This window comes from Panthera pardus, unplaced genomic scaffold, assembly GCF_024362965.1.
Source record: "Panthera pardus isolate Hobbes unplaced genomic scaffold, ASM2436296v1 HiC_scaffold_6, whole genome shotgun sequence".
Taxonomy (NCBI): domain Eukaryota; kingdom Metazoa; phylum Chordata; class Mammalia; order Carnivora; family Felidae; genus Panthera; species Panthera pardus.
The window spans coordinates 94,969,117-94,996,902 of record NW_026526991.1 but is presented as its reverse complement, the minus strand read 5'-3'; the positions used below and the strand labels follow the sequence as shown (position 1 = coordinate 94,996,902).

General features: G+C 38.5%; 1 protein-coding gene across 1 annotated transcript; it reads left to right on the top strand.

Annotated features, from left to right (window-relative positions):
* Positions 1-27,514, top strand: CREBL2 (cAMP responsive element binding protein like 2). The gene is made up of 4 exons (XM_019452006.2): positions 1-306; positions 20,278-20,475; positions 21,893-22,037; positions 24,392-27,514. Exons 1-4 carry the CDS (start codon positions 292-294, stop codon positions 24,394-24,396), a joined length of 363 nt encoding a protein of 120 aa, XP_019307551.1. The 5' UTR covers positions 1-291; the 3' UTR covers positions 24,397-27,514.
* The last annotated feature ends 272 nt before the right edge of the window (positions 27,515-27,786 follow it).

Sequence of the window (27,786 nt, the reverse complement as noted above, 5' to 3'; positions counted from 1 at the left end):
TCCAGGGAGTCTGTAAACACACCCAGAGACTGTCATGGAGGGGGAGGAGGAGGCGGCGGCGGCAAAGGGAGGCGTTTTGGGCCGCCTCCAGGGTCCGCTCTGTCATTCCTGAACTGGTCCCTCGTCCCCGTGACTGTGGCCTCAGGGAAGCGAACTGTTAGGCGAGAGGAGGAGACAGTCAGAACCATATCCCCTTCTTCCCCCGGGGCGGGGGCCGGGCCCGGCCAGGCCGGCTGAGCCGGGAGAGGGGAGGGGGAGGGAGCGCCTGGCCAGGCCGGCCTGTCCGCCGAGATGGATGACAGTAAGGTAAGTCCTGTGGTTTGCACGCGCAGCTGCTGCCGCCGCCGCCGCCGCCGCCGCCTGCTTGTCGCTAAGTGCTAGACTCGCCGCTGAACCTCAGCTTGGTAGCCTCGCCAACACCCGGGAAACACCTGCCTTAGACATCCCTGCGCCTCCAGTTGTTACCCCCTGTACCCAGCCAGAAATTCAGGGAACAGGGGGCTGTGTTTTTCCAGAAAGGGCCTTCTCCTCTGGAAATTTTTCACTCCCCGGACAAGCCTGTTTGTCAGCTTTTCCAGGTAGCGCAAACCCTAGTCCTTGACTTGCCTAGCGAGATAAGTGAAGAAACTACCGTGTTTTCTCTTTTTGCCTTCCCCGGCCCTCTCCCACACTTTCTCCGGTGTGGAGACCTTAATTAGGGCACCCTGAACCAGCCCTATTCCCCTTGAAGGTTCCCCTGTCTTCTCTCAGGCTCCCTTACTCAATGCCCCATTCATATAATCAGTTCACTCCCCCTATGAGCTATTTTCCTGTGGTTGGTTGGAACACTCTGCGAAGCTCCTGTTGCTATTCGTCCAGAATCTAACCTCCTCTAGAAAGCCTTCTCTAGGAAAAGTAGTGAATTCCTTCTTGGTAATGTATCTTAATATCCCACTTCCATCCGTCTTTTGCCATTAAAAAAAAAAAAAAAAATCACTTATCCCTATGATTCTAGCAGGCATTATTCATAATTGGGTAATTCACATAGTTTATGTATACCCTGTCTTTCTGTCTATCCACATTAGTGTTGTCCAGTTTTATTTCATGAAGATATAGGGATGGTCAGCTCATTACTCATCAGCTTACTGATGTTCTGGCATGTTTAAGAAATTGGACTTTTTTTTTTTTTTTTAAGGACTCAGACTGCTAGACTTTGCCAGTCTTTGAAGTAGAAGTTACTCCTTCTCTTTGCCTTTCAGGGGTCCTACTTTCCACAGGCTCTGGCATACTGCTCGTGCTAGCTTTTTCCTTTGTTTGGGTGCTCTTGTACCCCTCCACTTAACCAGTAACACTTTGCTGCGGTCACATTTTTGTTTCACCCATCCTTAGAATGAAAACACTTCTCCCTTCTCTGTGCTGTTTGTGTTAGTCTACATTATCGCCTCTTCCCGTTCTTGCAGAAGGCTCTGAGAAAAGTGATAAATGAAGGGAAAGCCCACTGCAGTACTCTGAAATTGAGACTCACCTAGAGAAACAGTTTGCTTGTGAAGTAGCAAACCCTAATAGGAAGTGATATTTCCAAGACAGAAAGAGGGAGTTCTGAAAGTTTTCCAGGAACATTAGAAAATGATTTTCCATAAAAGTCTTGCTAGCTTGACTGTTCAGTATTGATTTTGAAAGTAAATCTGAATACCGTATCCCTTCTCTTTTGTAGAAAATAATGTTACAGCTCTTTAAGGATGCTAAAATAACATCGTTCTTTAATTTCCTTAATTTGAGGCTCTCACAGTATATTCTACATAATTTTTAGTTTACTTTTCAGACCTTTGAAACATTTGATAACTTTCTCAAAGTCGTTGGTAATCTCAAATTAAGTCCCAAGAAAAATACATTGGATTTTGAGTTATTTGACTTGCCTATAGAATCACATAGGAGTTATTTCTAAAACTAGCAAACTGTGGTGGAGGGTATAAAATTGTATTGTTTTCCCTAAAAGAGTGAAGTTAAATTTGGGGGGTAGACTATCCATAATTTATTTCCTATAGGGTTCACAGGGAAGCAAAACGAACTCAGTTCTCATTCTTTTTAATTGATTGTTTTTATGAGAGTATTTAGAAACCAGCAGTTTCTTAAATCTTTAATGATCATGCAGAAGGAAATCCCTTCAGAGGTCTCTGGATGGATAGTGCCTCTGTAAATACACTACTTTCACTTTGAGTACATATCGTAGTTGTGGATGAGTAATATTTAAATGCCATGTACAGCAAGACTGGACCGCTCTTCCAGCAGTCAGGCAGTATGAAACAGCCCTTAAACAAGTCTTTGGCAGCTCCCAGGCCTGCCTTTCTCTGTGCTCTAGTTGTTACAGTCCTGCAAAATTGTATTTTCCTCCTAGCATATACGTGTACTTACACACAAAACACATTTCCCCTCACATTATGTTTAAGTGATGGAGTCTCAGGTTCCCTTTTTTCCTGTATAAGGGAAGGTGAGAGTTGGGGCCTGGAATTGTGGTGACAGGAGGGCAGAAAGGATGACAGACTGGCCAACAGCAAGGCCAGGGGAACGGGAAGAGGATGAAGTGGGCAGGAGCTGCAGTTCTAGAGAGACAGTACTTGAATGAGCAGGTCAGGAGAAGACGATGATGATGTGAGGACCTCCCTTTAAAAAGATTCTGTATTCTGAGTTGTTTTCATCAGTGGCAACGAGTGAGTGTGCCAGGAGCTCTCCACATTCTGCCGTCCAGCTTTCTGGAGTCAGAGTAGGACAGATTTGAATGGGAGTGCAGCTTTGCCTTTCACCCGACTAGCGGTGTGCCTGACACAGCATAGAGTACTTGTTAATAGTGACTGAAGGAAGTGGGGACAGAGTGTCATTAAGGAGATTGCCCTGACGTACCTGGGCTTTGTTAATCCATGTGCTCTATTGAGCCAACCACCCAGAGTATACAGACAATGGCAAATAGCAAAAAGAAAGCAAGAGATAGATTGGGCATCTAAAAGTGGGGGCTTGGGAAAGTGTTAAGTAGCAGAGATTGAACACTGACTGAGTAGATCTCTACTAAGCTAGTTGGGAAGGAAAAATCTTGGCTAATTAACCTTTCTGAGCTTCCATTTTATCTGTTAAATGGCCAATACCTTTTTCACAGGCTTTGCTGAGGATTAGAGGTACTACATTATCATAAAGCATTGAATAGAGAGTCTGACATATAGTAAGCACAAAAAATGTTATCATTACCAAGGAGTGACTTCCTTGGTAGTTGACACAGTGCAGTAGGTACCTGAGATGCTCATTTTAGCAATTCTTAATTGCACGCTGTTGCATAACATTTGGAGCCATGTTTATATTTATACCTACACTACCCTTTGCTCCTAACTATGCCCCCAATGGGACAGGGCAATGGGATGGGGCTTGAAATGAACTTAAACTCTGCATTTAACTGTCAGATTGTGTGAGAAAGATAGTCTCCTGAGCCCACCTGCATGTCTACTAGTAAAAAGTGCTTGTTTTTATGAAAGCTTCCTCCTGATCTGCTGCATTCAATTACAAAGAAAATTAACGTATGTTATTTTCAGAGGCTTTGATCATAGAAGGTTCTTACTTTTTATTTTACATTTGACTTCTATGTTTATTGAATGAATGACTAATATAAATTGAAATATCCTAGACTAGATATGTCCCTGCCTCAGACTAAGCTGGTAATAGACTACCATATTATATTGCCTGACAGTTTAGGGCACCAAGCTTCAGTTGAGTGACTGACAAGAGAGTGGGTCAGACACTGGCCACAATATGCTAATATGGATACTGTTCTCCTTCGTTCTTCCTCTACCTGTATTACACACGATTTTCTAAAAATGAGTTTTCTTACACCGTCCTTACCTCTTAGGTAAGAAGACAAGGTCTTCTGTTCCATTCAGTTCTGAGTAGTGTTGGTTCTCACAAAAATTTTAACTTGGCCAAAGAATCTCTTTGACATTCCTGGACCTGTCCTTTGGCCCCTGAAGTCCCTCCTGTTGACCCTTTATCCATCTTTTGCTACAGTTGGAACCACCTTCCTTGAGCAGTGCCACAAAACTCAGACATTCTCTGCTTTTTCTTCCCTCCTCTTCATCAGTGCTTTCCACGAGACTAAAACAGAAGAGCCAGCTCATCTACTAAACAAATCTCTGACAGATTTAATGTACCTTCCTTTCCTCTCTAGGCTGTCTGCATATATTTTTTTAAGATTAAAAAAAAATGTTTAAGTTTATTTATTTTGAGAGACAGAGGCAGAGAGAGAGAGTGCACGAGCAGGGGAGGGACAGAGAGGGAGAGAGAGAGAATCCCAAGCAGGCTCTGCACTGTCAGCACAGAGCCCCATGTGGGGCTCAAATTCAGGAACCATGAGATCACGACCTGAGCTGAAATCAAGAGTCGGATGCTTAAACAAATGAGCCACCCAGGCACCCCTATACTGCCTGCATATTTTAACTAAGGTACCTCAAAAGATGGTTTAACCCTAAGGAGTAATTTTAATACTACAGAAACCAGCTGAAATCTAAGTTTACATATCCTTATTTAGAACAATTCACTCTCCTAAGGTTTTCAGAAAAGTCTGTTTATTCATTAATTCATTAAATATTTGTTGGACACATAATATGTAAAGGCATTGTGCTAGACAGAGACACAAAGGTGATAACGTTTATAACTATTCTTGGAAACTTACATTTCAGTGGGCTAAGCAGACATAAAGAAAAATAATTACAATATAGTGAGGTAAAAAATAAGGGCAATAGAGGTAAAGTGCTTTTGGAGCGGTAAGAGTAGATGCCTGTACTAAATAAAGCATATTGCACTGAATAAGTACTATGGTAGAAGTTAGAGCAGGAATTAAAAAATTTTCAGTAAAAGGTCAGATAGTAATTATTTGCTGGCCATGTGGTCTCTGGTGCAATTATTCAGCTCTGCCATTTTAGCACAGAAGTAACCATAGGCAGATTTAATGACTGGGTGTGGCTGTGTTCTAATAAAACTTTATTTACCAAAACAGTCAATCGGCTGGGCTTTGCTTTCCATCAGGGCTGTCGTTTGCTGACTCCCAAGCTAGAGCATAAAGCATAAGTAAAGGTGTAGGCAGAGATAAGATTGGAAAAATAATCTGGGGCCAGATCATGATATGCCTGGCAAATTAAGCTAACACATTTTGGTCAGTATTTTTTCAAAATGTGGAATAAAGAAACACCTGCTGACCCAGGATATTGGGAATAGGGCGTGGGAATCTGAATTTTAATTAGGCTCGCCAGTTGACTGGCTCATATGCTTGCCGCAGTTTGAAAACCAAGGCTATAGATGTTGGGGAGCCATCAAAGGATTTTAAAGCGGAGGTGACAATATCAGATTTGTGTTTTTAAAGGAAAAAAATGCTAATGGCTATATGGAGAATGGATTAGGGTAAAGATGTAGGAACCAGCATAAGACTAGAGGCAGAGGGTCCGATTAGGGAAGAACATGGATTTTGGCATATAACCAAAGATCAGATCTCATTTCTACCACTTTCAAGCTGTTATGATTTTGAACAGATTATTTAATCTGTTCCAAACTGAATTTCTTCACTGGATGGATTAATAAAACTTTAATGAATTATTGTGAGAATTAAATGTAATAACAGTTGACCTTTGGGGCACCTGGCTAGCTCAGTTGGTAGAGTATGTGACTCTTGATCTTGGGGCTGTGAGTTGAAGCCCCACCATTGGGCATAAAGCTTACTTAAAAAATGAACAGTTGACCCTTAAGCAACATAGGTTTAAACTGCCCAGATCTACTTACACGTGGATTTTTAGAAAATAAATATAGTACTGTAAATATATTTTCTCTTCCTTATGATTTTCTTAACATTTTCTTTTCTCTAGCTTTATTGTAAGATTACAATATGTAATACATATAACATACAAAATGTGTGTTAATTGACTGTGTTATTGAGAAGGATTCCAGTCAACAGTAGTCTAGTAATAGTTAAGTTTTGCAGGGGAGTGAAAAGTTACAGATGGTTTTTTGACTGTTTGGAAGTTGGCACCCATCACCCTTGCATTGTTGAAGAGTCAGCTGTATATATGTGAGTCCATATCAGAAGAACTTAGTACATCACGGGTTCTCAGTAAATGCTAGTCCTTTCTGGCCCCTCATCAGTTTAGATTGCTCGTAAGAAAGGCCTGAGCTGAAGACCATATTGAGGCTATTGTAATTTGGGTTGTGGTTGATGTAGCATGCATAAAATCCTTCAAGGATGAAGAATGTGGACAGAAGAGAGAGTTAAAAAGACAGAACTCTGGACTAGAATGATCAGAAGAGGCTGAGGAACAGAACTCCGCAAAATAAAGAGGGTTAGTGATCCAGGAGAACCAGAAAAAAAAGGGGGAAGGCAGTTCTGCCATGTATCTAAGGGAAGAGAAAATTTTAAAGAGAGAACTTTAATATGAGATGCCACAAAAAAAGTCAAGTAAACAGCAAAGGGGGGGTTGGGGAGGAGTATCCGTTCTATTTGGAAAATAGGGGATTATTTATGATCCTAGCAAGAGAATTTTCCCTGGAGTGATAGGGTAGAAGCGAAAATGTAGCGGTTGAGAAAGAGGTGGGCGGGGAAGCAAAGACAGTTAGGTATAGACCTGCTCCTAGTGAGTCAGTTTGTAACAGTTTCAGGCATTGCTGAAATCTATGTATTATATTTAGCTTCAAACAGGCATAGGTGTTGGGAGAGGAGAGGCAGGAGTTAACTCTCAGTTCAGAGAGGCCTACTTTATCTTCTTTCTCCTTCCGTTGACTAGAAAAACTGGCAGAAAGGTTAGCAGCAGGAAGATGTGATTAGACTTTTGTTTCTGAAGATCTGGTAAATAAAAGGCCTAACCCACAGCTGTGAAGGAAGTTACGGGAGTCTTAACACCAAATGAAAATGCAGCTACCTGTTTTTTCTTTAAAGTGGTAAAGAGCAGTAGCTGGGTACATTCCTATCTTATTTTTCTTTAATCAGTTGGAGATAACTTTTCACTTTATGTTTTAAAAAGAGTGAAGTGAACCCCCTTGCTATTTTTTGACTTCAGCTGGGGCTGTTGCTGCCACTTCATGTACATGCAATAATCCTCTTAGACTTACTTAACAGCTTGAAACTTTTATGAGTTGCCTTAAGAATTAGAGCATTAGGAAGTAAATAAGTGCAAAAAGGGTGGTAAAATAGTTAAGAGTTCTTCATTGGTTTTTCAGATTTTATATCCCTTATGAGGGAGCTTTTTTTTTCTTTTTCTTTTTCTTTTATAGCTTCTATAAGTTGGCAGTCCTGATAATGACATCAATTTAAGTCAGTTTTGAATAGTCCTACTTTTTCTTTGCATTTAGTCATTCAATTATCAGTCTTTTAATAAATGCCTCTTAAATTTAGCCTGTCTCAGGGCTGGATACAGTGGAGATTGGGAAAGCAGAAAACACAGCTTTTGTGCCCGAGCAGCTCACGTTACCTGGAGGAGATAGAACTTAAATCTGTGAGGCCACTAAAAAACAAACAAAAAGCAATATAACATATAAATTCAGTGTGTTCAGTATATGTTCCAGACATTTGGAGAAAAAAAATGACATATGGGAAGATGGTGATTGTCAGGGAGAGCTTCAGAGAAAGAAGGCTAGAGCTGATCCCCTAACCAAAGAAAGCATAACATTTGCCATTCTGGATGGTAGAGAGGTGGAGGGAACATTTAGAGAAATGGTGATATTGAATAGATGGGAATGGAGGGGATGAGGCAAGGTCCTAAGGAGGCATGACTAGATATGATTCCCCTTTGGGGAATAATGAAAGAGAAGATTGCCTTGGTTAGCAGGAGCCTGGATATAGTGGGCTGACTAGTGGCCCCTGAAAAGAAATATCTGTGTCCTAATCCCTGGAGCCTGTGAATATCACCTTATATGGTAAAAATGAATATTACCTTATGGGGGGGGGGGGGAGTGTGATTAAATTAATGGTTTTGAGAGGAAGAATTTATCCTGGATTATCTGTGTGGGGCCTAAATCCAATGACAGGTGTCCTCATAAGAGTAAGGCTGAGAGAGATTTGGCAGACAGATATGGAGGCGGTGTGACCACAGAGGCAGAGATTGGATTGACGTGGCCACAAATGAGGGCATGCTGATAGTTCCTAGAAGCTGGAAGAGGCAAGGATGGATTCTCCCCTGTGCTCTCCAGAAGTAGTGCCATCCTTCCAGACTCTGGCCTGCAGAACAAACAGAAAGAATACATTTCTATTGCTTTCATCACCACCAAGTTTGCGGTAATTGTTAGAGCAGCCACAGGAAAGTGATATACTGGATATAGTGACCTAGTAAGCAGTGTTGAGTCAGAGGTCTTCTCTTGAGCTGGAGAGTGACATGGCCAAAGGGAGTTTGTTCTTTCTGTAATGATCAGATAACTGCGTTTTTACAATGAAGGAAAATACACCAACATTATTTTAATAAACTGAAAAGAAAGGTTAATTTGGTAGCTCTTTGCAGGATGGATTAACTAGGAAGGTGGGAGTGGAAAAGGAGAGATGGTAGGGAGCCCTACTGAGAACTTATTGTGATAATCTGTGAGTAGAGCTCTGACTAATATAGGCAGTAGGAGGAGAGAAGAAGAGCTAACTCAGATTTTATAAAGGAATAGATTGGCATGACTTCAGTTGGTGGGTATGGAGAGCCACAATAGTAGAGGGAGATTTCAAGGAAGCATAAAATGAGAAAGTTTGTTAGTTAACCTCCTCACCACCACCCTCCATCAAGTGCCTAATGCCACAGTGAGCTGGAGTAAATGAGAGATATATGGCATTAATAGAGCAGTGCCTATAAAGCACCTGTCAGTTTTCGAGCCTTTGCAGGGCATGATGTGATCAAGTTAATGAGTCCTACCATGAAATCTGGAGGGGAATAGTTATGCTTATGATAGTGAGTTACCTTGTGACAAGTTGCTATGATGCAAATCAGGGGTCTTAGGTCCTAGACCCTGCTCTGACACTGAAATTCTCTGAACTAAAATGTTGCCATCTATAAAACAAAAGAGATCACTGTGCATATCTGTGTGTGGGTATGTGTGTGTATACATGTATCCTTCTACCACCATCACTCCTGTATATCCTGATATCCTGTCTTTTATTATGTTATTGCTTTTTTCATGTCTTCTGTGTCTTATGAGTCTATATACATTACAGTTTAGGACCCTGTGTTCTTATATCAATATTCCTGGAGTTTCACAGAATTTGGGGACATGGCAGGTGTTCAGTAAATGGTTGTTGAATAGAGGAATTAATTTTCCCCTCTTTACCTGAAGAAGATGGCTTTTCCCTCCCTGAAATGGTGTGAAATAACATGAGGTAACAGGTAGAGTGCCTCACTCAAGGCCTTGTCCATGGTGAGTGCTCTCTTCCTGCATACTCCAGTTTGGCCTGAGTTTAAGTGTTTGTTGTTAGCTCCTAAAAAGCTAGAAGTAAAATGATCCAAGAATCTTTGGAATAGGGTTTAATCTGGACACTGGAGCCTTCCTAATAAGAACCCCTGGAGAGCATGCAGCTCCTCTTTCTACAAAAGTTAAACCTGTTGACTGGGAAGCCTGTGCCATCCACACTCAGGCCTTTGCAGGCTAAGTTCTATTTTTTCTCTGTAATGGTTAAATTTAGAATTATCAGGAACTCCTTCTTGGCTAGATCCAGTCTTGTGTGTTAATTCTCAGCCTTTTTAAGCTCCAAAATTAGAACCCTTATGCTTGACCCCTCCCCTCTGTAATATTCTTTCTCCTCATAAGCTTGTGTCTCTATGCCACATTGATTCTTCCTTTTCTATTATTCTTTCCGCTTTTTAAGGTTCACGTATTTTTTTAATAACAGCTGTCTTTTTAAGATAATGCCTTTATTGAAAAATAATTCACATACTGTAAAATTCATCCTTTTAAAGTGTACAATTCTGTGATTTTTATTAGTACAGTTGATGCTTGAACAACATGGGTTTGAACATGTGGGCTCACTTACATACAGATTTGTTTTTTATAAATACAGTGCCATGCTATAAATGTATTTTCCTTATGATTTTCTTTTTTTTTAATTAAAAAAAATGTTTAATGTTTATTTTTTGAGAGAAAGAGAGACCGAGCATGAGTGGGGGAGGGGGAGAGAGAGAGGGAGACACAGAATCTGAAGCAGGCTCCAGGCATTGAGCTGTCAGCACAGAGCCTGATGCGGGGCTTGAACCTATGAACCTTGAGATCGTGACCTGAGCTGAAGTCAGATGCTTAACCGACTAAGCCATGCAGGCACCCCATCCTCGTGATTTTGTTAATAATATTTTCTTTTCTTTAGCTTACTTTATTGTAATAATACAGTATATGATACATATAATATACAAAATATGTATTAACTATGTTATTAGTAAGGCTTCCAGTTAACAGTAGGCTATTAAGAGTTAGGTTTTGTGTGGAATTGTGACTGCTTGGGGATCAGTGCTCCTAACCCTTGCATTGTTCAAGGGCCAACCGTACATTCACAGTTGTGCAATGGTTACTGCTATCTTCCCAGAACATTTTCATTACCTTAAAAAGAAACCCTTGTAAACAAACTGTGGTATATCCATGTAATGTAATATTGTTTTTTTTTAATTTTTTTTTTTAATGTTTATTTTTGAGAAGAGAGAGACAGAGCATGAGCGGGGGAGGAGAGAGAAAGAGGGAGACACAGAATCAGAAACAGGCTCCAGCCTCTGAGCTGTCAGCACAGAGCCCAACGCGGGGCTCAAACTCACAGATTGTGAGATCATGACCTGAGCCGAAGTTGGACACCCCACCGACTGAGCCACCCAGGCACCCCAGTAATGTTATTAAGCAATAAAAAGAACTGAACTATTAAACCACAAAAAGGCATGGCGGAACTTCCTTGCATATTGCTAAGTGAAAGAGGCCAGTTTAAAAAGGCTGTCTTGGGGCGCCTGGGTGGCGCAGTCGGTTGAGCGTCCGACTTCAGCCAGGTCACGATCTCGCGGTCTGTGAGTTCGAGCCCCGCGTCGGGCATCTGGGCTGATGGCTCGGAGCCTGGAGCCTGTTTCCGATTCTGTGTCTCCCTCTCTCTGCCCCTCCCCCGTTCATGCTCTGTCTCTCTCTGTCCCAAAAATAAATAAAAAAACGTTGAAAAAAAATAAAAAGGCTGTCTTGGGGCGCCTGGGTGGCTCAGTCGGTTGAGTGGCCGACTTCGGCTCAGGTCATGATCTCGCAGTCCGTGAGTTCGAGCCCCGCGTCGGGCTCTGTGCTGACGGCTCAGAGCCTGGAGCCCGTTTCGGATTCTGTGTCTCCCTCTCTCTGACCCTCCCCCGTTCATGCTCTGTCTCTCTCTGTCTCAAAAATAAATAAACGTTAAAAAAATTTAAAAAAATAAAAAAAAAATAAAAAGGCTGTCTACCATGTGATTCCAACTATATGACATTATGGAAAACGCAAAACTATAAAGGTAGTAAAAAGATAAATGGTTGCCAGCATTTTGGAGGAAGGAAGAAGGGGTGGGACATGGGATTTTTAGGGCAGTGAAAATATTCTGTATGATACTTTATTGCAGATACATGATATGTGCATTTGTCAAATCCAGAGAGCCATACAACACAGAGTGATGTAGACTATGGATTTATTAATAACATATCAACGTTAGTTCATGAGTTATAGTGAAGGTACTACACTAATGCAAGATTTTTTTTTTAATTTAATGTTTATTTTTGAGAGAGGGAGAGGGAGTGGGGGAAGGGTGGGGGAGTACTGAGGATCCGAAGCAGGCTCTGTGCTGACAGCAGAGATCCATCCCAATATGGGACTTGAACTCACAAACCACGAGATCATGAGCTGAGCCGAAGTTGGACACTCAACCAACTGAGCCACCCAGGCACCCCTACGAGATGTTAATAATAGGGGATGCTGGGGGATGCCTGGATGGCTGAGTCGGTTAAGCGTCTGGCTTTGGCTCAGGTCATGATTTCACAGTTCATGGTTCGAGCCCCACATAGGGATCTGTGCTGACAGCTCTGAGCCTGGAGCCTGCTTCAGATTCTGTGTCTCCTTCTCTCTCTGCCCTTCCCCTGCTCATGCCCTGTCTCTGTCTGTCTCTCTGTCTCTCTCAAAAAAATAATGATGGGGGGGCGCCTGGGTGGCGCAGTCGGTTGAGCGTCCGACTTCAGCCAGGTCACGATCTCGCGGTCCGTGAGTTCGAGTCCCGCGTCAGGCTCTGGGCTGATGGCTCGGAGCCTGGAGCCTGTTTCCGATTCTGTGTCTCCCTCTCTCTCTGACCCTCCCCCGATCATGCTCTGTCTCTCTCTGTCCCAAAAATAAATAAAAAAACGTTGAAAAAAAATTAAAAAAAAATAATAATAATGATAGGGGACACTGGGAGAGTGGAGAAAGAGGAGATATGTGAGAACTCTCTACTTTCTGCTTAATTTTTTGTAAACCTAAAACAGCTCTGAAAAGCAAACTATGTTAATTTTAAAAAAGAACAAAAGAAACACTTTAGCAGTCGTTGCTCATTCTCTCCTCCCCTGCCCTAAGCAATTACTAATCTACTTTTTATCTCTTATCGATTTGCCTTTTGTGGACATTTTAGCTCCATGGAATCACACAGTATGAGGCCATTTGTGTTTGGTTTCTTTCACTTGGCATAATGTTTCCAGTGTTCATCTGTGTTGAACCATGTACTTCATTCCTTTTTGTGTCTGAATAATGAATGTTCCATTGTATGGACACACCACATTTTGTTATACACTCATCAGTTGATGGACATTTGGGTTGTTTCCACTTTTTAAAAAGCTATCATGAAAAACGTTACTATGAACATGCATTGTACAAATTCTTATGTGGTCATATGTTTTCATCTTTTGGGGGGATATACCTAGGAGCAGAACTGCTGGGTCGTATGGTAATTCTAGGTTTAATATTTTGGGGAACATGCAAATGGTTTTCCAAGGTGGCCACTATTTTATATTCCCACCAGCAATGTATAAGGGTTCCATTTCTCCACATCTCCACATGTTATTGGCTGTTTTTTATCATATAACCATTCTTGTGGGTATAAAGAGGTATCTCTTGGCCTTGATTCACATTTCCCAAATGACTAATGATGTTGAATGTTTTTCATATGCTTATTGGTCATTTATATGTCTTCTTTGGAGAAATGTCTATTCAAATACTTTGCCTACACTTTAATTGGACAGTTTATCTTTTTGTTGAATTGTAGGTGTTCTTTGTATATTCTGGATACAAATTTATCATACGTATGACTTAACAATTATTTTCTCCCATTCTATGTGTTGACATTAATGGTGTTCTTTGAAGCATAAAAAAAATTTTTTTTAATGTTTATTTATTTTTGAGAGACAGAGAGCATAAGTGGGTGAGGGGCAGAGAGAGGGAGACACAGAATCTGAAGCAGGCTCCAGGCTCTGAGCTAACAGCACAGAGCCTGACGTGGGGCATGAACATGCCAACTGTGAAATCATGACCTGAACCAAAGTCGGATGCTTAACCCACTGAGCCACCCAGGCGCCCCTGAAGCACAAAATTTTTAATTTTGAAGTCCAATTTTTTTCTTTTGTTGAGTATGCTTGTGGTGTCATATCTAAGAAACTGTGGCCTAATCCAAGGTCACAAGATTTATCTCTATGTTTTCCTTTAAGAGTTATTGTGGCTCTTACATTTAGGCCTTTGTTCTATTTTGAGTTAATTTTTGTATATGGCATGTTGTAGGAGTCCAACTTAATTCTTTTTGCTTGCAGATATTCAGTTGTCCCAGCACCATTTATTGAAAAGACTGTTCTTTTCCCGTTTCTCTATTGTTGTGGCACCTTACTGAAAATCATTTGACCATAAATCTAAGGTTTATTTCCAGATTCTCAATTCTTTTTCATTTGATATGTGTCTACCCTTGTGCCAGTACCACATTATCTTGATTATTGTAGCTTTCTAATAAATTTTGAAATCAGCAAGTCAAGCCCTCCACCTTTTTGTTTTTTAAAATTGTTTGGCTATTTGGGGTCCCTCTATTACCATATAATTTTTTATTTTTATTTTTTTTTAAAAATTTTTTTAACGTTTATTTATTGTTGAGACAGAGAGAGACAGAGCATTTTTTTTAAATTTTTTTTAACATTTATTTATTTTTGAGACAGAGACAGAGCATTTTTTTAAAATTTTTTTTTAACGTTTATTTATTTTTGAGACCATATAATTTTTTAAATTATCTTGTCAGTTTATGCAAAAAGGCAGCTGGTATTTTTTTAAGTGATCTCTACACCCAGTATGGGGATCAAACTCATGACCCCAAGATCAAGAGTCAAATGTTCTACCAACTGAACCAGCCAGGCAACCCCAGCTGGGATTTTGTTGAATTTGCAGATCAATTTGGGGGAATATTGTCATCTTAACAATATTAAGTCTTTCAATCCATGAATATGGAATGTCTTTCTTTTTATTAGATATTTAGTTTCTTATAATGATGTTTTGTGGTTTTCAGTGCATAAGGTTTGCAGGGTTTTTTTTGTTAAATATTGCTAAGTCATTCTATGAGGCCAATATTGTAGCATGTATCAAAACCAGAGATACCGTAAGAAAACTATAGACCAATATGTTCTCTGAATATAGATGCAAATACCCTCAATAAAATGCTGTTCCTTTTTTAAATGTTTATTTAGAGAGCAAGCAGGGGAGGGGCAGAGAGAGAAGGAGAGATAATCTCAAGTAGACTCCGCACTGTTTGTACAGAGCCCGACTCAACCTGGGGCTTGATCTCATGAACCGTGAGATCATGACCTGAGCCGAAATCAAGAGTCAGATGCTTAACTGACTGAGCCACTCAGGTGCCCCTAAAATGTTGTTCTAAATGGTATGTTTTTATGCTATTCTCAATGAATGTCTTTATGATTTCATTTCAGATTGTTCATTGTTCAGAGCTAATTTTTGTTTATAGATCTTGTCTCTTGCAACCTTGCTCAACTCATTTATCAGCAGTAATAGTTTTTTGTGGATTCCTTAGGATTTTCTACATACAAGATCATACCATCCTGAAGTAAAAGTAGTTTTATTTTTTCCCTTCCAGTATGAATGACTTTTCTTTCTTTTTCTTGCCTAATTGCTGTGGCTAGATCCTCTAATATAATACAGTGTTGAATAGAAGTAATGAGAGAAGGCAAGGTCCTTGTCTTTTTCCTGATCTTTGCGGGGAAAGCTTTCAATATTTTACCTTTAAGTGTGATATTAGCTGTGGGTGTTTCATAGATACCCTTTATCAGGTTGAAGAAGTTCCCTTTATTCAGTTTGTTGAGTGTTTTTTTTTTTTTTTTTTTTATCATATGAAGGTGTTAGATTTTGTCAGGTGCTTTTTCTGAGTCTTTTGAGAAGAAAATGTAACTTTGGCCCTTTTTTTCTTTTGAGATGATCTGTTATTACAGTATTTGATTTTTGGGTTGTTACACCTACCATTATTCCTGTGATAAGTTGCACATAGCTATGGTGTAAATCCTCTTTATATGTTGTTAGATTCAATCTGCTAGCATTTTGTTGAGGATATTTGCATCTATATTCGGAAAACATATTGGTCTGTAGTTTTCTTATGGTATCTTTGGTTTTGATATCAAGCTAATAATGGCTTCGTAGAATGAATTGGGACATGTTGTTTTCTCTTCTGTTTTTTGGAAGAGTTTATGCAAACTTAGTGTTAATTCTTTAAATGTTTAGTAGAATTCACCAGTGAAGTGACTTGGACTTTTCTTTGTGGGAATTTGTTGTTGTTGTTGTTACTAATTCAATCTCTTTTTTTGTTATAGGTCTATTCAGATTTTCTATTTTATCTTGAGTCAGTTTTGCTACTTTGTGTCTTTCTAGAAATTTGTCCATTTCTTCTAGGTTATCTTGTTTTTGGCATATAATTTTTCATAGTATCTCATGTAACCATTACTATTTCTGTAAAGTTGATAGGGATGATGTCTCTTTCAGTCTTTTTTTTTTTTAACCCAGTCTTTTTATTTTTAAGTTTATTTATTTTGAGAGAAAGAGTATAAGCACAAGCAGCGGAGGGGAGGAGAAAGGGGGAGAGAAAGAATCCCAAGCAAGCTCCACACTAACAGCACGGAGCCCAACACAGGGCTTGAATCCCACGACCCCAAGATCATGACCCGAGCTGAAATCGAGTCGGATGCCTGAGCCACCCAGGCGCCCCTCATCTTGACTTTAGTATTTTGAATGTTTTCTCTTGGCCAGTCTAGCCAAAGGTTTGTTGATTTTGTTGATTTTTTTGAAACTTTTGGTTTCATTGATTTTCTCTATTGTTTTACCATCCTCTATTTTATTTATGTCTGCTTTGATACTTGTTATTTCCTTCCATCAGCTTGCTTGGGATTTAATTTGTCCTTCATTTTCGAGTTTCTTAAGGTGGAAAATTAGGTTATTGATTTCAAATCTTCTTTTTAGTTTAAGCATTTACAGCTCCCTCTGAGCACTGCTTTAGCTGCATCTCATAAAGTTTTGGTATGTTGTGTTTTCTTTTCATTTCCAAGCAGTTTTCTAATTTCCCTTGTGATCTCTTCTTTGACCCATTAGTTACTTAGGAATGTCTTTTGTCTTTTTATCTGCCATATTTATTAGATAGTTATTGCTGTGTGCTAAGAATTATATGACAGTCCCTGGTGCTTACTTTCTAAAAATCAGAACATCCAGTTTTAGCTTGTCTCAATGGAGAAAGTGTTTATAAAAAAACAGGTAGTTAACATAAAAGTAGGACCTTCACTCTTACTTGCTTATAATAAACAGACTTGAACATTTTAAACGTAATAACGAAGACAGATGTGGTATTGCAAAAGCCCTAGTGAAATCTAGCATCTCTACTGTTTTACCTTCGTGTAATAAATTCTCTGGAGAGTAAGAAAAAAATCAATGGCTGGCAAGTTTCTTTATATGAGAGCTAGGGAGACAGACTTTCTGAGTGTTTCCCTTGGGGCTTCCTATTTCCAGCTCACAAATGTGTTTGGGGGAGGAAAAAGAAGTAAAATGGGTAATGGATAAAGAGGTTCCACTGTTTTAAAGACAGCTATTTATATTTTCATGTGGCTCTATGTCAATAGAAATAAGACTAGAATAGAAAAAGCTAAATCTTATATCATTTTCATAGTTTTCTTTGGAGTTTGTGTTGGTGCATAAAAATCAGTACTTTTACTTAGCAACATTAATGTGCTTCCTCACAGAAGAAATAGGAGAGCAAAGGGACAATATGGTTGTCACTGAGTTTGTGAAATTTTAATGAAAATTGGTAAGAATGATTTTTGGCCAGAGCTATTTAAGGAATTTGTGAGACTGATTTCAGTTTTAGTTTCTGGTTCCTTTCACTAACTTCTCCTAAGTTTCCCCTAATCATTATGGCTTATGAATATATGAAGTTCAGTTGTTAAGGCAAGTAGTCTACTAACCCACATTTGTATAATACCTTTTTCTTTACCTGGTGCTTTTATACTTAAGACTTACAGTAATCCTGCAATGTACCTCTCTTGAAAACCGGTATACTAATCAGATTTTAGCTGACACCAAAAGCTAAAAATTCAGTCTACCATTGAGGAAAAATTAAACATACGGTTTTAACGTAATTTTACAGGAGGTGACATAAAATACAGGAAACCTAGATTCATTTACTCTGCTTTCTAATTTAAAAAAAGGTAGTGAAATAATTTTACTATCATGAAAACTAAACAAAAGGATATTACTTTTGTTTGATTTTTATGACTGTGCTCAGTTTGTTTCAAAAATCATTGAAGTCTCTTAAGTACACTGTGTCCTCTTGCTGGCTTCTCAAAGGCAGCCTCTCCTGAATTAATTAAAAACAGCAATATTCGAGGTATTAGATTACAGTGTTGTATGATTGACGATTCACTTTACTACATAAAGAATAGATATGATTATCATTTATGTCTCTGTAGACTCGAGTTTATGCTGTAAATATATTGCTTTTTAAAAACTGTAGCAATAGCAAATATACTTTGGTTTAATGTAGGATGATTTCAAAATATTTTATTAAAATTGTGCAGTTTCCTGAGGTGTATATTATTATGTTGGAATAAAAACATGGTGTATAATATAAAAAGCTTAAAAGATCTGTTTTTGAAAAGTTGAAACTAATTTGGGAGTACTGAAGCAGCTAGCTTAACAAGAGTGGTGGAAAAGAAAGTTTTTTCCCCAGAGTCTTGGAGAATTCAGTCTCATTTCAGAGCTGCCTTATAAAATGCTTGATGCAGTGGTTGGCCATCATGTTACATGACACAGGGTCTGGTCAATGTGGTTCATTCATATTTACAGTTTGGTTTTCAACCTAACCATTATACTTAGTAATGATCTGATCTTTATAGGGTATTGAGCATTATTCATGTATGATATTAATAGTGATCGCAACAAACAAGCAAATGAGAGTTTTTATACCCACATGAATATTGCGTTTGAGTTTTGTTACTGGGAATGCTTCTACTTTTTTTTTTAAGAGCTTTTTTTTTCTTAAGTTTATTTATTTTGAGAGAGAGAGAGAGAGGGAGAGAGAGAGAGAGAGAAAACGAGCAGGGGAGGGGCAGAGAGAGGGAGACAGAATCCAAAGCAGGTTCTAGGCTCCATGCTGTCAGCACAGAGCCCAACGCGGGGCTTGAACTCATGAACTGTGAGATCATGACCCAAACCGAAGTCAGATGCTTAACCAACTGAGCCACCCAGGCGCCCCTACTTTATTCCAATGATTTTTCAGTATTTGAGTTTTGCATCTTCTCTTTTATAATTGCCTTTAAAGCCTCAGCAGTATTCCTCAGCAGTATTCCTTTCAGAATACTGAAGTTATGTCATTTTTATTTTCTGAGGGTAGTTTTCAGAAAGAACTGGACCATAATTCAGAATTTTGTCAGATAAAGTAGATAATCTGAGGCCAACTCGACTGTATTGTAGCTTGTAAGAAACTAGCTCTAAAAGCACTTTCCCAAAAAGCTTGTTCTTTGGAATAAATGTAACCCCTTTCAAGGTAATTGCTTTAAAGAAAATTTATTTGATGTACAAGTTCAGGTTCGTGTATTTAAAAAATCATCACATTTACCTCATAGTTACATCTTGTGTAAGAACTTGGGGAGGTTCCAAAGCTAAACAGTGAAGAAGATTAAATTACTTTGCTAGTCACCAAAAAATTGTGCCTGTGCAGGTAAATGAATAGCAGAGATGTTGAAAAGATGTCTTATGACCAGTGGGAGCAAGTTGAAATCTCTTGAGACAGTCTAAGGTTATAATTATAGGCTTCTAAAATCAGGAGAGAATTATCCTGAAGATGTCAGGGACTTCTGTGTGTTCCTTTGGGCTCATCAATGTTGAAGAGGGAATTCATAGCCAAATTTCTTAGGATACATTTATATATATATGTGTGTGTGTGTGTATGTGTGTGTATATATATATATATATATATATATATATATACACACATACACACAATTTTTGTACAAATTTTATGTTGTTTTCTAACTATAAACATTTAGAAATAATAAAAAATATAGATGAGAGAAAGCTGTCAAAGAAATCCTCATTGAATTTTTAATAAACATCCTTTCTTCTATGTGTTGTTTTATAAGGTTGAGATTACACTGAACTTAAAATTTTTAAATCTTTTTTTTTAATGTTTATTTATTTTTGAGAGAGAGAGAGACAGAGCATGAATGGGGGAGGAGCAGGGAGAGAGAGAGAGAGAGAGAGAGAGAGAGAGAGAGAGAGAACCTGAAGCAGGCTCCAGGCTCTGAGCTGTCAGCACAGAGCCCGACATGGGGCTCGAACTCTCAAACTGTGAGATCATGACCCAAGCCAAAGTCGGATGCTTAACCGACTGAGCCATCCAGGCACCCCTACAATTTTAAATACTGGTTTTTCTACCTATTATTTTCACAAGTCAGAAATTCTTTGTGAACACAGTATTCAGCGGCCATCTTTTAGATTGTAGCATCTAGTCATACATGGTTCATAAAATTTACTGTTAAATGACTTAAAGTTTATCATTGAAGAAATAATGAAAACTTACAGAATTTCTTCTCTCACACTCATAGTATTAGAAGTATCAGAAAGAAAACAATAACATGAAGCAAAGACTCATGAGGCATGTCATGGGATTATGCTTTCTTAGTTTCATTGGCTTCATGTATTATTTGTAAATGTTTTCCTTGCTAATGTGCAGCCATAGTCACTTTCCTAGAAACAGAACTGAGAGAAAAAAACCATTTCTTCTCTCTCTTGCCGAAGGTGGTTGGAGGTAAAGTTAAGAAGCCCGGCAAACGTGGTCGGAAGCCAGCCAAAATCGACTTGAAGGCAAAACTTGAGAGGAGCCGGCAGAGTGCAAGAGAATGCCGGGCCAGGAAAAAACTAAGATACCAGTATTTGGAAGAGTTGGTATCCAGTCGGGAAAGAGCCATATGTGCCCTCAGAGAGGAACTGGAAATGGTAAGAAAGTCTGCCAGTAAACACCTGAAAAAATCAACCTAAGCTTAGTAGTCAAAGAAATATATATTAAAATATGAAGGTACCAATTTTCACGTATGTGTTTGACAAATACAGGAAAGAATATTAGTCTGTTAGCCAAGACGTAAGCAAGGAAGCAGTTTTGCATAGTAGCTGGTGGGAGCAGAATGTGCCTGACTATTTCACTGAGGGATTGTTTTTGAAGGAAAAAAATGGAAAATAACACAAATGTACAATAATAGGGGATTAGTTAAATTATACTGCATTCATAAATTGGACTACTTTGCAGGCAGTAAAAATCACAATGCACATGTGTATTTACTAATGTAGAAAGGCATTTACAATATATTGCTAAGTGGAAAAAGCAATATAACAATATGTAACAATATGCATAGTATATATACCATTTGTGTTTCAACATATTGATTTATTTATTTGTCATGTTTTGGTCATTTATTCATCCAGACTTTGGGTGGTGACTGTAGAAATGTAAAAGAGAATAGAAATCTCACTATAAGCTCAGGGGAGGAGGTGACAGGTTGGAGACGAGAGAGAATACTACTATGATCATCACAAAACTAGGACCTCAGCATTTTAAATGGTAAGAAAATAAGGTTGGGGTCTGAAGAGAGTCCAGATAAACACTATTGAATAGATTTAAAAATATATATATTGAATTTGACTCCTGCTGCAAGTTATTTCTTACCTTCTGCAGTGTAAGCTACTTGAGGGCATGATCTTTGAACTGACTGATCTTTGTATACGTCAAAGTCCATACTACACAGTCTGGCAGAAAGCAGATGTTTAGTGAATGTTTATGAAAGAGAAGGGAAATTATAAAATTATTTATTTTAGGAGTAGAAATGATAATGTGACAGCAAAAAGAGATGAATTCTAATTAGTGGCACACTGGGAAGAGAGAATCTTTTAACCAGAGGAGCCTTCTTTTTTTTTTAAGTTTATTTACTTTGAGAGCAAGAGAGTGTAAGCAGCGGAGGGGCAGAGAGAGCAGGAGAATTCCAAGGCTTCACACACAGCACAGAGCCCAATGCGGGGCTTAAACCCACAAAACAGCCAGATCATGACTTGAGCCGAAATCAAGAGTTGGATGCTCAACCGACTGAGCCACTCAAGCACCTCCCCAGAAGGGCCTTCTTAATCTGAGCACTACCCACAGTTTATCACTAGAAGATTCAGCAGCAGTTTCCTACCCTCTTCTGAAAGATGGCAGGCCTCATACATGTCCTAGGTTAACAAACAGAAAATACAGTGGAGGGATAGGATTCCCACCAGCCAGTGTGACCTCTAGTTATGGGAGTTCTTCTGTCTGGGATTTCTACCCCTGGTTCCTGAACTCTGGCTAGTAAAATTTTACTTAAATATATTTTACATATTTCAGTACAAGCAGTGGTGCATGGCAATGGACCAAGGAAAAATCCCTTCTGAAATAAAGGCCCTACTCACTGGAGAAGAGCAGAGCAAATCTCAGCAGAACTCAAGCAGGCACATGAAAGCTGGGAAGACGGATGCTAACAGCAATTCCTGTGAGTACCATGAGTGGGAGAGTTTATATTTAGAGGAGCGTTTTAAGGTAGGGTTTCCATTGACCACTTTCCTTATGTCATTAAATAAAATGTTGATGTCATTTGTAATATACTAATAAGCAAGTGAAATGGTGCTAGATTCTAAATATTGAGATGAATTTTACATGGGCTCGATGGACAGCAACTGAAAAATGTATGGAAAATTCTTAAAGTAAACTTAGTCCATAAATGGGAGTACATTCTAGTTATTGTTAATAAGAATTTTATTTGTATTTTGATTTACAGCCTAAAGAATCCTTTCACTTATATTTATCTTATGTTTTTCCTCCAATAATTGTGTTAAGGAATTACACTTTTTATTTTGTAGATGAAGAAATAGCAGAGGGGTTGGCTAAGACGCCCAGGGTCACACAGCTATAATGGGAAAAACCTGTCTTCACCTAGTCCAGGCTGTATCTAGTACAGGAGCCCATCATTGCAGGGGTTTTTTTTTCATTATGGTGAAATTCATATGAAATTCATAAAATTAACCATTTTAAAGTAATAATTCAGAGGCATTTAGTACAATCAGTGTTGTACAACCACCACTTCTATCTAGTTATAAAACATTTTATCACCCCAGAAGAAAGCCCTGAACTCATTAGGTAGTTACTTGTTCTTACTCCCTCCCTCCAGCCCTTGGCAACTTGTCTCTATGGATTTACCTATTCTGGATATTTCATACAAATGGAAACATACAATATGTGACTTTTTGTGTCTGGCTGTTTTCGCCTAGTATATTTTCAAGGTTCATCCACACTGTAGCCTATATTAGTACTTTATTCCATGTTATGGCTGTATAATGTTCTGCTAGGTATGTGTACCACAATTTATTTGTTCATTCATCTGTTGATGCTTGTTTCTCCCGAACAGTATGATATGAAACATGAGTGTACAAGTATGTGTTTGAGTACTTGTTTTCAGTTCTTTTGCTTATATACCTAGAAGTGGAATTGCTGAGTCTTCTGGTAATTTTATATTTAACTTTTAAGGGAACCACAAATTGTTCTCCACAGTGGCTGATATATTTTGCATTCCCACCAGCAGCATATGAAGCTTCCCGTTTCTGTACATCTTGCTAACTCTTTTTATTTTCCCTTATTTAAAAAAAATTTATTTTTAAGTAATCTCTACACCCAAATGGGGCTTGAACTCACAACCCCGAGATCAAAAGTCGCATGCTCCACTGACTGAGCCAGCTAGGTGCCCCTCTATTTTTAAAAACTATAGCCTTCCATCCTAGGATGTGAAGTAGTATCTGATTGTGTTTTTGATTGGCATTTCCCCAAAGACTAATGATGTTGAGCATCTCTTCATATGCTTATTGGCCATTTGTATATCTTCTTTGAAGGAATGTCTAAGTCCCTTGCCCAAGTTTTAATTGAGTTGTTTTTCATTTTGTTGTTGAGTTGTAGGAGTTTATATTTTTCCCAGATTCTAGACCTTATCCCATTCTGTAGGTTGTTTTTTTCACATTCTTTTTTTTTTTTTTTTTTTAAAGTTTATTTATGTTGAGAGAGAGAATCCCAAGCAGGCTCTGCACTGTCAGCACAGAGCCTGATGCAGGGCTCACTCTCACGAACCATGAGATCATGACCTGAGCCAAAATTAAAAGTCAGACGCTTAACTGACTGAGCCACCAGGTGCCCCTTCTCACATTCTTGATAGTGTCCTTTGGTGCACAAAACATTTAAATTTTGATGAAGTCCAGTTTATCTATTTTTTCTTTTGTTGTTCAGGCTTTGGGTGTCATATGTTAACAATCCATTGCCAAATTCAAGGTCATGAAGAACCTTACCCCTATGTTTTCTTCTAAGAGTTTTATGGTTTTAGCTCTTATATTTTAGGTCACTGATCCATTTTGAGTTAATTTTTCTATATGGTATGAGTTAGAGGTCCAACTTAATTCTTTTGCATGTGAATATCCAATTGTTCCAGGACCATTTGTTGAAGACACTGTAAAGATTTTATAATGAAGATGTCATGGATTGGTTTCTTTATCATTGTGATTGCTTTGGGAGCACTTGAAACAGTTATAAGAAAATGCTGTAAATTTTTTATCTTTTAAAATATTTTTGTAAAAGCGAACGGTTTGGTTTTTGATAGCTTTTATTACATGAGGTAACATTTGTTTTAATCTAAATTGAATTAATGAAAAAAAGCCAAATCAGCTCAATTTTCTTGCAATCTGTATTTTTAAAAAGCCTTTCTGTAGATCCTAAACAAACAAAAAATTCATACATTTTAAAACAGATTAAACAAACTTCATTGACTTACAAACATTCTTACATTGGTAACTATGATTTATTTTTTAGGGTGAAGATTATATAAAATGATGAGTAGCTGATTGAAGCCAATATTCTGATTCCTATGGAGGATGAATGGGCAAGATTGTACTTCTTGGCTCCATTTACTACCTACTGCTCAGTAGTCATCTCTGTAAATCTGCAGTTTCTACCAAAATGTGTGATCATAGATCCCAAAGGATTTTGCTTTAACTTTCAACACTTAGAAAATTTATAAACATTCAGACCTGTTCTGGTTGGTATTGCCACCGGTGGCAGTTAACATGTTGTAATGCTTGAAAACACAGGAGTAGAGAGAAGTGGGTGAAGATTGTATTTTTGCACCTTAACTCCACATTGCTTTATTGGTTAATTTATATTCTTTCCATGTATTTCATGTCATTGTATGTGTATGTATGTTTAGGTGTCACCTTCTTTTATGTTTTTGACTGCCCTACAAAGAGAAACCAAATGGGCTGATTATTAAGTTCTCAGCCTTAATGGACCTAATCTTATTTGTTTATATTTACTTGAGTAATGTTTATTTTCTGCATGAACCATGATTTCTCCTGTGAGCCATTCCAGCATAAGCTGTGAATATGTATTAACAAATATATACAGTTCTATTTTTATAATCCATAATGATATGCCTGTTTTGAATAATGTACGTGTTAACAAAATCCATCAGGAAAGCCCTCAAGACAGCCTCTATTTAAAACTTTCGTTGCTGTCTTCTCGAACTATATTTATAAAAGTTTGCTAGGGCCTAATCCATACTTGGAGAATAATTAGTCAAATTTTCTTTTTAAGCAAGAAGTAACCCTTTAGGCATTTCATCAGCATACACCATCTTGACAACTTAGAGAATGTATGTATGTATGTGTTTCTATTGTATGTCTATATATGTATGTGGGGAGGGTAGGAGTGAATGTTCACACACATTTCCTTGTGTAGTCAACTAACTCGGACACTTTTTCTAAAGAAAATAGGATGAAATTAGCTGCTGAGATCGAGTTTCTGCCTCAAGAGATCTGGAACAAAATGAGGGAGAAATTGCTGGTAGATCTAATGGCTGTAGGCATAACCAGAACACTTAGTTTCTCCCCTGACATGAGCTTCGTGATGAATGTGTTCTGAGCCAGGAAGAAACACACTGTGGGTGTGCCTCTGGTTCGGCCCTGACCGTGTCTACACTCTGGAATGAAGCACTGAGCTAGAGTTGTCACAGCACCACGGCCAGATGGCCTGGTGGGAGCACAGAACGGCAGAGTAGTTCTTTTCAGCTCCGGTTACAGCTACATTGACCTTCTTCCTGACTACCCAACAGAGCAATGGCTGAGGAATCAAGCTCATAATATTTTACATGCAAATAGACTAGGTATCTTTCAGTTTCCCCAGTGAGACACCCTATCACTCTTTCTTCTCTGTCCCATAGTTAAATCAGGAATTGTGTTCTCTGTTGCTGCTAAATTATAATTGTTCTTTGCTCTACTGAGGCAAATATTTGGCTTCTACACAGTATGTTTTGTTACGAAATGGCAGTTTAAGAGGAGGCATCACACTCTAGACTGAGGTGGAACAAGAGATGGACCACATAGTTTTAGATTACAAGGTACTCTCCCCTCTTCTCTTAGGCCATGTTTCAATAAAGTGCTTCCCCTTAGCCTAAGTTCCTGAAGATCTCTTGTGTGTAGGTTGCAAACTCAGATCTAGTCTAGTCCTGTGTGACTACTGATATACCACTAGCCCAACCTGTTGGGTCTCTCTGTGTTTTGGAGGACTGGGGGTTTAAGAGTATTTAATGTCTTTTTAGGATCACAAATATAGATAGATTGAGGATTGTTAATATCCAGACCTTCAGAGTTTAAGTGTTTTAAATACAGTGTTCAGATTGTAATGGGTATGGTTTTGCCATCTGGTCTACTCAAATGTATATTTTTATTTTGCAAAACAACCCAAGATTTACTACGTGTTGCTTTTTGTTCAGTACCTTTTGAATTCCCCAGAAGAGTTGTTTTCAAAGCAAACATTCCAAAATGAATGTGGCTCTTCAATGGAATGTCTCCATTGTGCTTGAAGTATTTCTTCTCTGGTTGTAATTTTAAAGTACAGGGTCATTTGAGCTACCCTCTGTCCCCACCCCCAGTATCTTTACAAGAGCAGTGACTTTGTCCTCAGGTAGAGGATGTGTAATTTTGGATGAAAGTAAATTACAACTTATATAAAGTTTATTCCTAAACCTATCTTTTTGGTATTTTAAAGTAGATCATACCAAGACAAAGTTTCTTGGTCTTAAAAAGGAATGTTTTGATTGCTTTGGGTGTTGTGCTGGCTGCACGCTTTGGCCATTTGAAGCATGTTAATAAATGTCACTGATTAAAACAGCTGGAGCATTTCTTTTCCCATTCCAGTTAAAAAGCAGCAATACTGAAATCCTAGCATCTCTCACTTTCTGTAATGACAACATACAGGCTGAGAGAGAACAGAAGAGGGGGAGAGAATCACTGAGCTCGGTCCCTCTGGATCAGCGCTGTTCTCTTTGCTCCCTGAGTAAAAAGAGTAATGTTGTTGTTGTTGTTCCCAAAGAAAGGAAGGTAAGGGGAAAGTATATATTTGTGTATTTAGACCAGTCATATTCTGTCATTAACTTAGCATAGACCTGCCATATATTAGAGCAACTGAATATAAGATGGAATAAGTTTGGCCAGGTCACGTTTTAGGAGATAGTTGATGTTCTTAAATTTTTTTTTCTATTTCGTCTAAAACCTGTCTGTTGTATCTAAATCAGAATCTGTCTTACTGCAGCAAATTCATATCACTGTTTTTCAGCTACTTGACAGTATTTATCAGCATCACCATTTAGCATTTTATTTCATCATCTTTGAATTATGATAGAGTTGATTTGGCTCATTACAAAAAGCATAGGTTTAAACTGGATTTACTTTTAGTTCAAACAAAGGCAAAGAAATTTAAAACATCAATGCTATATTTCACAAGAAATCAGTTGCATATTATCAATTACATATTTAGTTTTGAAAGAGAGGAAGATTATTAATCCATGTGGTATTGGGGGGCATTGAGGGTATTTTCTTTCTCTGAAGAGCATTGTACAATTATATTTTTATGAAAAATAAAATATCTTCACCAGAGAAATCTCAAGTGGTCTGTTTCGCAGTACTGAAATATGTTTGTGTGAGCACAGAACAGTAAAAAGAGTGAGATTTAGGCAGAAGCACTGGTCTTGGATTCATTTTTCGAGTCACCTCGAATTCTTTGATCTCTCGGCCTGTTTTCCTCATCTATAAAACGGGGGGAGGGTAACTTTCACAGAGTAACTGGCAGGGTAAATAGGAGATATGAGAAACTGCTTCTTAAGTAGTAAAGAACTATATTAAATTTAAAATATTAGCATATGCCTGCATTTG